The sequence below is a fragment of the Trachypithecus francoisi genome, unplaced genomic scaffold (genome assembly GCF_009764315.1).
Source record: "Trachypithecus francoisi isolate TF-2019V2 unplaced genomic scaffold, Tfra_2.0 Contig01705, whole genome shotgun sequence".
Classification (NCBI taxonomy): domain Eukaryota; kingdom Metazoa; phylum Chordata; class Mammalia; order Primates; family Cercopithecidae; genus Trachypithecus; species Trachypithecus francoisi.
The window spans coordinates 317,898-330,097 of record NW_022681450.1 but is presented as its reverse complement, the minus strand read 5'-3'; the positions used below and the strand labels follow the sequence as shown (position 1 = coordinate 330,097).

Sequence of the window (12,200 nt, the reverse complement as noted above, 5' to 3'; positions counted from 1 at the left end):
ACCTTGACCCTCCAGCCTGGACATGTCTGAAGCTCAGGCATGGACAGGAAGAGAGAGGCATCAGGAATACTGTGGCTTCTGCTCTGTGTGGCCACTGGGATGGGGTTTTCTCTCTGCACTTTATTTTCCCATCTGAATGGTGGAGTGTGCATTCTGATCTCAGGTGACCTTTCTAGAGGTCTGGAATATTGTGATTCTTTCTCTGGGCTCCTGTCCCTCTGGCTGTTACAGCCCTTGACTGCTCTAGGTTATGAGACTGGGAGCCCCTCCAAGGTGGGGTCCAGGTCTGACTCATCCTTGAGCCCCCAGCATCACCTGGAGCAGGGTTTGGTGTACCATAGTGGCTACAGGGAGGTGTAGGAGAAGATCCACTTTAGAGCTTAGTCCCTCTGTGCTCACCTCCCAGCCCCAAGCCCCCAGCACCGGATCCTGCTGGACTTCCTTTTCCTGGACACAGAGTGCACGTATGACTACCTGTTTGTGTATGACGGTGACTCCCCGCAAGGGCCGCTGCTTGCCAGTCTGAGTGGGAGCACCCGGCCTCCGCCCATCGAAGCTTCCTCAGGCAAGGTTAGTGGGGATGGGGCTGTGGGTAGATACACCGACGGAAATGGAAGAAGAAAGGAGGGACAGAGAATCAGTAAGAGGGCGTCCGAGAGCAGAGCACAGGGACAAGGGAAGGTGGAGAGAGGCAAAGGAAGGAGGTGAGGCTCTGGGTCCCCCAGGATGGAAGGGGACAGGAGTGGGCCACCCTCCCAGGCCAGTCCCCAGGCTCTGCCCACCTTACCCAGCCCACTTTGTGCCTGCAGATGCTGCTACACCTCTTCAGTGATGCCAACTACAATCTACTGGGCTTTAACGCCTCATTCCGCTTCTCCCTGTGCCCGGGTGGCTGCCGGAGCCACGGGCAGTGCCAGCCGCCGGGTGTGTGTGCTTGTGAGCCGGGCTGGGGGGGTCCTGACTGTGGCCTACAGGAGTGCTCAGCCTACTGTGGCAGCCATGGCACCTGCGCCTCGGTGAGCTGGTCCCCAGCCCTGTTTCCCCTGGGGCCCTGATCTGTGAGCACACTCTCCACGCCTATCTCCTAGGTCTGACCTTGCTCCTGCATGAAACTCCCCCCACCACCCCACCCTGCTCCATGATACCCACTTCCCTCTCCTTCCAGAGCTTGCCCCCAACCTGTTACTCCAACCCCACCCCACCTTCACCTGCAGGCCCTCCCCTGCTGAGCATACCCCACTCTCACCTGTGAACACCACCCTCCTTCCTCCAGCCAGGCCCAATTCCGTCCTGCCATCCAGTCACTCTGTGTGGCCTTGGACCCCCTGCCATGACTTCCAGCCTCGCACTGCTGACCTTACGCTGAAGTTGTGCACACCCAGCTTTCAATCTGGATTGTGCTTTGAGCCCTCCCCACCTTGACCTCCCCAGATCTGAGCGCTTTCACTTCAGGCTGAATGTCAACCATGCTGTCTTCTCCAGCCTGCCTTCTTTCTGTCTTTTCTCCTTTTTCTCTGTGTGTCTTTTCCTTTTTCTGTTGGTCTTTTTTCCATCTGTCTGCTTCCTTCTGGTTGTGTCTCTTTGTCTCTTGTTTCTGTCTGACAATTTGCCTTTCCCCTCTTCCTGTCTCTCTGTCTGCCTTTCTTTCTCTCTCTTTCCGTTTCCATCCTCTCCCTTCTTGTCTATCTCTTTCTCTCTCCCTTTGTGCCTGTCTCATTCTGCCTCGTTTTCTCTTTGTGTCTCCTTTGTCTCTGTCCTTGTCTCTCTCTCTCTCTCTTATCTCTGTCATTATGTCTCCTTCCCCACAGCCCCTGGGACCATGCCACTGTGAGCCTGGCTTCTTGGGACGTGCCTGTGACCTGCACCTGTGGGAGAACCAGGGGGCTGGCTGGTGGCACAACGTGAGTGCTGGGGACCCTGCCTTCTCTGCACGTATTGGAGCAGCTGGCGCCTTCCTGTCCCCACCGGGGCTGCTGGCAGTTTTTGGAGGTGAGCAGATGGGGCGAGTATCTGCGGTCTGGAGGCCTGGCAGCCTGTGGCCAGGGCATGAGACTGTCCACCCTTCCACAGGCCAGGACCTCAACAATGCCCTGGGTGACCTCGTCCTATACAACTTCTCCGCCAACACCTGGGAGTCCTGGGACCTGAGTCCTGCCCCGGTATGACCCCTCCTCTGCCCTGGAGGAGCCTATACACTCAATCAGACCCAGCTGGGGACCCCCAGACTGATCCCCTATCACCCAGTGCTCCCCCAGTTCCCACAGCTTGATGTAGGAACCTACTTCTCCCTGTTTCTGCCTTTTCTTTCTGATTTTCTTTTTTCTTCTTTTTCTTCCTTTATCTGCCTTTGTGTATCTTATTTTTCCACGTGTCTCCTGTTGCTCGATCTGTCTCTTTTTTCATCTGTCTGACTTTTGGGCTTCTGTGTTCTCCGTTTCTGTGTCTCCATTTCTCTGGGTCTGTTTCTGTCTGCCATTTGTCCCTCTAACTCTGTCTTCTTGCCTCTTCCTTCTCTTATTGTGTTTCTCTGTTTCTATGGATCTGTCTCTTCTTTTCTCTTTCTGCTGGTCTCTACCTTTCTCTTTGTCTCTGTCTTTATCTCGCCTTCTCTCTATGTTTCTCTGGCTCTGCATCTCTCTGTCTGAGCCTGGCTCTGGCTCCCTTGCTGTGTCTTTACCTCTGTTTTTTGTCTCTTCCTCACAGGCTGCCCGTCACTCCCATGTGGCTGTGGCCTGGGCCGGCTCCCTGGTGCTGATGGGTGGTGAGCTGGCAGACGGCTCGCTCATCAACGATGTGTGGGCCTTCAGTCCACTGGGCAGGGGCCACTGGGAGCTCCTGGCACCACCTGCCTCCAGCTCCTCGGGGCCCCCAGGCCTGGCAGGTCATGCGGCTGCCCTGGTGGATGATGTCTGGCTCTATGTGTCTGGAGGCCGCACCCAGCATGACCTCTTCTCCTCTGGCCTCTTCCGTTTCCGCCTTGACAGCACCAGCGGGGGCTATTGGGAGCAGGTGATTCCAGCAGGTGGACGGCCCCCTGCTGCCACCGGCCACTCCATGGTATTCCATGCCCCGTCCCGTGCCCTGCTGGTCCATGGTGGACACCGGCCCTCCACTGCCCGGTAAGTGACCTGTCCCATAACCCATGCCCACAGGCCAGGCCCAGGTGAACACCATAGGCCTTTAGTCTTTAGAGGTCTTTGCCCACTATTGGACTCCTGTGGTCTTTCAGTCACTCCTTCCTTTGTGTATTTACTTATTCCTTCATTCACTCATTCACTCACTCACCCACTCACGCATTCTCTGATGTTTTATTCAATCTCTTGTGCCTCCCACACACTCCCACCCATGTATCCATTCAACAGAGCCCTGCTTGGTGTCCACCCCTTGCTAGCTTATGCAGGTAACCCAGAGATGACTCAGGGTCCTGCCCACAGGGAACTTCTAGTTTGGAGGGGACATAGAGGCAGTCATGATCAGTCTCATCCCTGGGTGATCACATGGCTCCTAAGAGCCTGAAGGAGGGAGAGAGACGCTTCCTGCCCTAAGCTCCTGCCCTGCTTCTCCTTTGATAGGTTCTCTGTGCGAGTGAACTCCACTGAGCTTTTCCATGTGGATCGGCGTGTGTGGACGACGCTGAAGGGGCGGGATGGGCTTCAGGGCCCAAGGGAGAGAGCCTTCCACACAGCCAGTGTTCTGGGCAACTACATGGTGGTCTATGGTGAGGAGGCTCCCCAATCCTGCCTGCCTGCCGCGGGCCTGAGCCAACCCGGAGCTGAGGCTCCCTGCATGGGAGTCCCCACCTTCACCAGGCTTGCCAGCTATGCCCCTTTTCTTCTTTCTCAGGGGGCAATGTGCACACCCATTACCAGGAGGAAAAGTGCTACGAAGATGGCATCTTCTTCTACCACCTTGGCTGCCATCAATGGGTGTCAGGAGCTGAGCTTGCCCCGCCAGGAACCCCTGAGGGTGAGTGGTCCCTGTTCTTCCCTAGGGGCTCCCGAGGGTCCCACCTCCCTCCACAGTGATTCTGGACTCAAGCTACCTCAGTCCGTAAGGGTGAGCCTGACATCCAGGTCAGTTGGTGCCAGCCTCAGGAAGCAAGCCTGAGATGGAGATGGGACCAGGGCATCATCACTACGGAGATGGAGGCCCTTATGGCAATATCCATTGTGGGTTCCAATCCAGGTTTTGCCAGTTTCCAGCTGCCCCAGGGAAATGCCTAAGAGACAGCAACTTTTCCTTCTTTTTCATTTTCTTTTCTTTTTTCTTTTTGAGATGGAGTCTTGCTCTATCACCCAGGCTAGAGTGCAGTAGCGTGATCTCAGCTCACTGCGACCTCCACCTCCTGGGTTCAAGCGATTCTCCTGTCTCAGCCTCCTGGGTAGCTGGGATTATAGGCATGCATCTCCATGCCTGACTAATTTTTTTGTATTTTTAGTAGAGACATTGTTTCATCATATTGGCCAGGCTGGTCTCAAACTCCAGACCTCAAGTGATCCACCCACCTTAGCCTCCCAAAGTACTGAGATTACATGTGTGAGCCACCATGCTCGGCTTTTTTAACTTTCAATTTAGGTTCAGCAGTACATGTGCAGGTTTTTTATATAGGTAAATTGTGTGTCATGGGGATTTGGTGTACTGATTATTTCATCACCCAGGTATTAAGCATAGTACCCAACGGGTAGTTTTTTCTTGTGTTTGTTTGTTTGTTTGTTTGTTTTGAGAAGGAGTCTTCCTCTGTACCCAGGCTGGAGTGCAGTGGCGCAATCTTGGCTCACTGCAACCTCCACCTCCTGGGTTCAAGTGATCCTCCCGCCTCAGCCTCCTAAGCAGCTGGGAGTATAGGCGCACACCACACCCGGCTAATTTTTTTTTGTATTTTTAGTAGAGACGAGGTTTCACCGTGTTGGCCAGGCTGATCTTGAACTCCTGACCTCAGATGATCCCCCAGCCTCAGCCTCCCAGGGTGCTGGGATTACAGGCATGAGCCACAGTGCCCAGCCCCAGTAGGTAGTTTTTTGATCCTCTCCCGCCTCCAACCCTCAGGTAGACCCCTCAAGAATATTGTTCCCTTCTTTGTGTCCATGTGCACTCGATGTTTGGCTCCCACTTGTGAGAACATGCAGTGTTTGGTTTTCTGTTCCTGTATTAGTCTGCTTAGGATATGGGTCTCTAGCTCCATCCATGCTGATGGAAAGAACATGATCTCATTATTTCTTATAGCCACGTAGTATTCCACAATGTATATGTACCACATTTTCTTTTTTTTTTTCTTTCTATATATTTTTTTGAGATGGAGTTTCACTCTTGTTACCCAGGTTGGAGTGCAATGGGGTGATCTCAGCTCACTGCAACCTCCACCTCCCAGGTTCAAGCGATTCTTCTACCTCAGCCTCCCGAGTAGATAGAATTACAGGCGCCCACCACCACACCTGGCTAATTTTTGTATTTTTATTGGAGACGGGGTTTCACCATGTTGGCCAGGCTGGTGTCGAACTCCTGACCTCAGGTGATCCACCCGCCTTGGCCTCCCAAATTGCTGAGATTACAGGCGTGAGTCAATGCGCCCAGCCTCCATTTTATTTATCCAGTCTGTCACCGATGGGCATTTAGGTTGATTCCATGTCTTTGCTATTGTAAACAGTGCTGCTATGAACATACACATGCACGTGTCTTTATGTTAGAACAATTTGTATTCCTTGGGGTATATACCCAGTAATGGGATTGGTGGGTCAAATGGTAATTCTGTTTTAAGTTATTTGAGAAATCTTCAAACTGCTTTCTACAATGCCTGAACTAATTTACATTCCCATCAGCAGTATGTAAGCATTCCCTTTTCTCTGCAACTTCACTCGCATGTGTTATTTTTTTAATTAATTTATTTATTTTGAGACGGAGTCTGGCTCTGTCGCCCAGGCTGGAGTGCAGTGGCGCGATCTCGGCTCACTGCAAGTTCTACCTCCCGGTTCACACCATTCTCCTGCCTCAGCCTCCCGAGTAGCTGGGACTACAGGCTCCTGCCACCACGCCCAGCTAATTTTGTTTTTGTAGTTTTAGTAGAGACGGGGTTTCACTGTGTTAGCCAGGATGGTCTCAATCTCCTGACTTCGTGATCCGCCTGCCTCGGCCTCCCAAAGTGCTGGGATTACAGGCGTGAGCCACTGCGCCCAGCCGCATGTGTTATTTTTTGACTTTTTGATAATAGCTATTCTGACTGGTGTGAGATGGTATCTCACTGTGGTTTTGATTTGCATTTCTCTCATTATTAGTGATATTGAGCATTTTTTTCATATGCTTATTGGCCATGTGTATGACTTCTTTTGAAAAATGTCTGTTCGTGTCCTTTGTCTACTTTTTAATTGGGTTGTTTTTTGCTTGTTAGTTTATTTAAATTCCTTATAGGTTCTGGATATTAGACTTTTGTTGGATGCGTAGTTTCCAAATATTTTCTCACGTTGTTTTTTTACTCTGTTGATAGTTGTTTGTTTACTCTGTTGATAGTTCTTTAGCAGCAACTTTTTCAAGATCACAGTAGATAAGTGACAGAGCCAGCATGGCTATCCCCAAACAACCATCTGTATAAAACTGTCACTTAAGGCTAGGCGCGGTGGCTCATGCCTGTAATCCCGGCACTTTGGGACACCATGGCAGGCAGATCATGAGGTCAGGAGATCGAGACCATCCTGGTTAACATGGTGAAACCCCATCTCTACTAAAAATACAAAAAAATTAGCCCGGCATGGTGGCGGGCGCCTGTAGTCCCAGCTACTTGGGAGGCTGAGGCAGGAGAATGGCGTGAACCCGGGAGCCTGGGCGACAGAGCCAGACTCCGTCTCAAAAAAAAAAAAAAATTTTTGGCTGGGCGCAGTAGCTCATTCCTGTAGTGCCAGCACTTTGGGAGGCCAAGGCGGGCAGATCATGAGGTAAGGAGTTCGAGACCAGCCTGGTCAATATGGTGAAACCCTGTCTCTACTAAAAATACAAAAATTAGCTGGCGTGGTGGCGGATGCCAGTGGTCACAGCTACTCAGGAGGCTGAGGCAGGAGAATCACTTGAACCAGGGAGGTGGAGGTTGCAGTGAGCCGAGATCACACCATTGCACTCCAGCCTGGGTGCTGTGCAGAGGGAGACTCCATCTCCCCAAAAAAAAAAAATTTTTTTTTTGTAGCCATGAGACCTGACTATGTTGCCCAGGCTGCTTTTAAGCTCCTAGGCTCAAATCATCCTTCCATCTCAGCCTCCCAAATAGCTGTGACCATAGGCACACACCACCACACCTGGCTAATTAAAAAAAAAAAAAATTTTTTTTTTAGAGATAGGGTCTTGCTGTGTTGTCCAGGCTAGTGCTGAACTCCTGGCCTCAAGCGAGCCTCATGAGACCCAGCCTCCCAAAGTGCTGGGATTACAGATGTGAACTACTACGCTCAGCCATACTCTCTTTCTTATAGCAGTGAGGGTCCTGTCTCAGGGCCAGAGGGGTCACCAGGGAGGAGATATGGAGAAATGTTTCACTTTTATTAGATCAGACACTGCTTTGAAATCGGATGAAAGCCACATGCCCTCTCTTCAGAAGATGCATATACCCACAGGTTGGACGTATCACTTCAGGGACATGTGGGCTTCCCAGAGTCCCATCTGTTCACTCCTCCTCCCTGAAAAGGAGAGAGAGGACAGGGCAGGCGTAAGGAAGGAACCTTACCACTTAAGGGATGCAGAGGAGGAAAGGCCCTAGAGGAACCCTATGTGACCATCAGTAATAAAGTCCAGACCCGGTGTCTGAGGCCCTCATTCTAGGTCTCGTCTGCCTATCCCTTGGTCCTCTTCACTGGGCAGGAGTCAGGAGTGTGATGTTTCTGGAGGCCTCTTCCTGCTTCGCAGTTTGTGATTCCCTGGGCCAAGTCCCACACGTTTACAGTGCATGCAGGTCGGTAAGGGGGTAGGGAAGTCACCATTCACTGACCACTTACCTGTCAGTCAGGATTCTTGGCTGTAACTGACAGAAACCCAACCCAGCTGGCTTAAGCGAAAAGGAGAATTTCCTGGCTGACTTGAGTGAAAACCATAGGGGCTGTCTTCAGGCTGGGCTGGATCTAGGTGCTCACAAAATGGCATCGGCCATTTCTCACTCCATTTTTCAGCTGGGTTCACTTCAGTCTCTTGCCTTGTGTAGATGGTCACAGGCAGCTCATGGATTACCTTCTACTGCTGTAAAATGCCCAGAGAGAAGAGAGTGTCTTTGCCCCAAGAATTGAGAATCAGGCCCTGTACTCCTCCTCGAGCCAGTCACTGAGACTGATGGGCCCGGGCTAAGGCCTCACTTCTGCCAGAACCAGGGACAACTCCACCTAAGTCTCATGGACTGGGAGAGGGAAAGGTTGGTTTTCCAGAGGAAAATCAGGCGCTATCATCAGAAGAGAAGCTGGTGCTAGACAGACAAAAACAGGAGACTGAGGCAGCCTGCTGGGGGCTCAGCAGATTTTTTCGTCCTCCCAGCTCCTTGAGGACGAGATGATGGTTCTTTTTATAGAGGAGGAAACCAAGACTCAGAGTTCAGTCTCCTGTCCAGGGTCACACAGCTAGTCAGTAGTTGATCCACAATTTGAACCCAAGTAAGTGGTAGACCCGGGATTTGAACCCAAGTCTTTCTGACCCTAAAGATCAGAAAGATGATTTGGGTAGGGGTGAGGGAGCTCAGCTTGTTCAGGGCCAGGTGGGCTGGGAGAGTGTCCTTGGGTAGGTGAGGTTGAAGCAGCCACCAGAATAGAAGGCTGGGCTGTGGCCCAGGAGAATCGGGAGCCATGGAGGTGGTGGAGGGGCTGAGAGTCTAATAATGTCATTGGGGTCTCTATTCCCTTAGGCCGAGCAGCACCTCCCAGTGGTCGGTACTCACATGTGGCTGCGGTGCTTGGTGGCAGCGTCCTGTTGGTGGCTGGGGGGTACAGCGGCCGTCCCCGTGGGGACTTGATGGCGTACAAGGTGCCCCCCTTTGTGTTCCAGGCACCTGCCCCTGACGTGAGCACTGGGGTGACAGGGAAAGGGTGGCTGGGGGAGGAGGTAGCAGGGTTTCCACAGGTGAGGGGAAAGGTAGAAGGGGATCCCTGGGAGAAGAAGTGGGGATCCCTAGGGCTATGAGGGAAGGGAGGGAGATCCCCAGAGCAGAGGAAAGAGGAGCTAGAGGTCCCTGGGCCTGGGGAGAAATGGATGGACATGCTGAGCACTCAGGGTCCTCTGGGATAGCTAAAGCAAGAGGGGACTTGGGAGTCCGGCCCAGGTCTGAGAGTCTTGTCCTCCGTCCCCTTGTCTCCCTGCAGTACCATTTGGACTACTGCTCCATGTACACAGACCACAGCGTGTGCTCCCGGGACCCGGAATGCAGTTGGTGCCAAGGAGCCTGCCAAGCTGCACCCCCTCCTGGGACCCCCTTGGGGGCTGTAAGTGACTGCCCTAGACCCTCTGTTCCCTAGCACAGAGACCTGCCCTCAGTGTCTCCCTCTGCCTAACCAGCTGGACAAGGACTTTCCCTCAACTGGGAGACTTGTTTTCATGCCGAAGATCCTCCCTCCTGATTCCAGACCTCGGAGTCCTGAATCTTTGCCTGTCCCACCCAGCCTGACCCTTTTGAACCCGTGACCCCATCCCTGCATCCCCGGTCCTCTGAATCTCCCACATTCCAAGTCGTCTTTCAACTCCGTGTTCTTCAGTTTTTTGGCCCTTTCCATCGCAGGACCCTGTATCCACAGCCCTTCCTTCCCAGATCTCTTGAGCTCCAGTGGACAGTGAGCCCTTTACCCTCTCCTCTTCGCAGTGTCCAGCCGCCAGCTGCCTGGGCCTGGGCCGCCTCCTGGGTGACTGCCAGGCCTGCCTGGCCTTCAGTAACCCCACAGCCCCTCCGCGGGGACCCGGCACCCTGGGCTGGTGCGTGCACAATGAGAGCTGCCTCCCTCGGCCTGGTGAGTGTCCACAGCAGTGGGCTGGGGGGAGGGGACCGGAGCACTCCACACTGACCCACCAGCCCCTACCCACTGTCCTCTCAGAGCAGGCCCGCTGCCGAGGGGAGCAGATCTCAGGCACGGTGGGCTGGTGGGGGCCTGCGCCTGTCTTCGTTACGTCCCTGGAGGCCTGTGTCACCCAGAGCTTCCTGCCTGGCCTGCACCTGCTCACCTTCCAGCAGCCGCCCAACACCTCCCAGCCGGACAAGGTGGGTAGGAGGCGTGGCCTTGGGTGGGGCGTTGATGATGATCCTGATCCTAGGGTTTGTTTTTTCTCAAATGCATCTTTATCACTCTTGTGTTTACTCCAAAAGTCTTTACATTCAAGGGTCTGATTTTCCTTATGGACTTTATTCTTTATTTTTATTTTTATTTTTAGAGGGAGTCTCACTCTGTCGCCCAGGCTGAAGTGCAGTGGCGTGGTTTCGGCTCACTGCAACCTCTGCCTCCTGGGTTCAAGTGATTTTCCTGCTTCAGCCTCCTCAGTAGCTGAGGTTACAGACGCCCGTCACTGTGCCCAGCTAATTTTTGTATTTAGTAGAAGACGAAGTTTCACCATGTTGGTTAAGCTGGTCTTGAGCTCTTGATCTTAAATGATCTGCCTGCCTTGGCCTCCCAAAGTGCTGGGATTACAGGCGTGAGCCACTGCGCCTGGCCTCTTTATAGATTTTAAAAAGAATTTTTGCACTGTGGTAAAATACAGATAAAATTTTTCATCAGTGATGTTTAGCACATTTACAATATTGTGCAACCATCACCACTAGCTTGTTACAGAACATTTTCATCACCCCAGAGGACAACCCTGGACTCACTAAGTAGTCACTCTCTATTCCACTCTCCCTCGAGTCCCTGGCAGCCACTCATCTGTTTTCCATCTCTGGATTTGCCAGTTCTGGACATTTCATGTACATGGAGGCCTATGCTGTGTGGCCTTTTGTGTCTGGCTTCTTTCACTCAGCATAGTGTTTTCAAGGCTCATTCATTTCATAACTTCATTCGGAAAGGAACTCTGTTCCTTTTTATGATTGAGCAATATTCCATTGTATAGCTGTACCACATTTTGTTTATCCGTTCGTGTCAGCTGATGGACGTTTGGACTGTTTCTGTCTTTTGGCTATTGTGGATAATGTTGCTGTACACATTGTGTACACTTGCGTACACATTTTTGTTTGAACATCTGTTTTCAATGCTTGTGGCTGTATACCTAGGAGCAGAATTGCTAGGTTATATGGTAATTCCATATTCATCTTATTGAGGAATGTCCAAACTGTTTTCCACAGTAGCTCTTTATTGATTTTTTTTTTTTTTTTTTGAGACAGAGTCTCTCTCTGTCTCCCAGGCTGGAGGTGCAGTGGCATGATCTCGGCTCACTGCACCCTCCAGCTCCCGGGTTCAAGTGATTCTCCTGTCTCAGCCTGCTGGATAGGTGGGACTACAGGCACCTGCCACCAAACCCAGTTAATTTTTTGTATTTTTAGTAGAGACGGGGTTTCACCATGTTAGCCAGCATGGTCTCGATCTCCTGCCTCGTGATCCACCCGCCTCAGCCTCTCAAAGTGATGGGATTACAGGCGTGAGCCACCACGCCCGGCGTCTTTATTGATTTTTAAAATAGCTCATATATTCACATGGTTGAAAAATCACAGTGATATCAAAAGTCATTGGGGCTGGACACGGTGGCTCACGCCTGTAATTCCAGCACTTTGGGAGGCCGAGGTGGGCGGATCTCTTGAGGTCAGGAGTTTGAGACCAGCCTGGGTAACGTGGCAAAACCCGTCTCTACTAAAAATACAAAAATTAGCTGGGCGTGATGTCAGGTGCCTGTAATCCCAGCACTTTGGGAGGCTAAGGCGAGGGGATCACTTGAGGTCGGGAGTTCGAGACCAGCCTGGCCAACATTGTGAAACCCCGTCTCTACTAAAAATACAAAAATTAGCCACACGTGGTGATGCGTGCCTGTAGTCCCAGCTACTTGGGAGGCTGAGGGAGGAGAATCTCTTGAGCCTGGGAGGCAGAAGTTGCAGTGACCCAAGATCACGCCACTGCACTCCAGCCTGGGCAACAGAGTGAGACTCCATTTTAATTAAAAATAAATAAATAAAAGGCCGGGCGTGGTGGCTCACACTGGTAATCCCAGAACTTTGGGAGGCCGAGGCAGGCGGATCACAAGGTCAGGAGATCAAGATCATCCTGGCTAATACAGTGAAACCC

The 12,200-nt window shown here is 52.0% G+C and overlaps 1 protein-coding gene across 5 annotated transcripts in view; it reads left to right on the top strand.

The window, feature by feature from the left end:
* Positions 1–12,200, top strand: part of MEGF8 (multiple EGF like domains 8) — a 51,736-nt gene that overhangs the window by 7,482 nt on the left and 32,054 nt on the right. For 4 of the 5 annotated variants that reach the window (XM_033197586.1, XM_033197594.1, XM_033197607.1 and 1 more), the window contains exons 2-12: positions 407–570; positions 810–1,016; positions 1,809–1,989; positions 2,071–2,159; positions 2,704–3,119; positions 3,573–3,718; positions 3,844–3,966; positions 8,858–9,012; positions 9,312–9,431; positions 9,806–9,950; positions 10,035–10,198. In XM_033197586.1, the coding sequence (XP_033053477.1) occupies positions 407–570; positions 810–1,016; positions 1,809–1,989; positions 2,071–2,159; positions 2,704–3,119; positions 3,573–3,718; positions 3,844–3,966; positions 8,858–9,012; positions 9,312–9,431; positions 9,806–9,950; positions 10,035–10,198 (1,910 nt within the window). Of the gene's footprint in view, positions 1–406; positions 571–809; positions 1,017–1,808; positions 1,990–2,070; positions 2,160–2,703; positions 3,120–3,572; positions 3,719–3,843; positions 3,967–8,857; positions 9,013–9,311; positions 9,432–9,805; positions 9,951–10,034; positions 10,199–12,200 lie in introns of those variants that run through there. The other variant, XM_033197600.1, reaches the window with a different exon arrangement.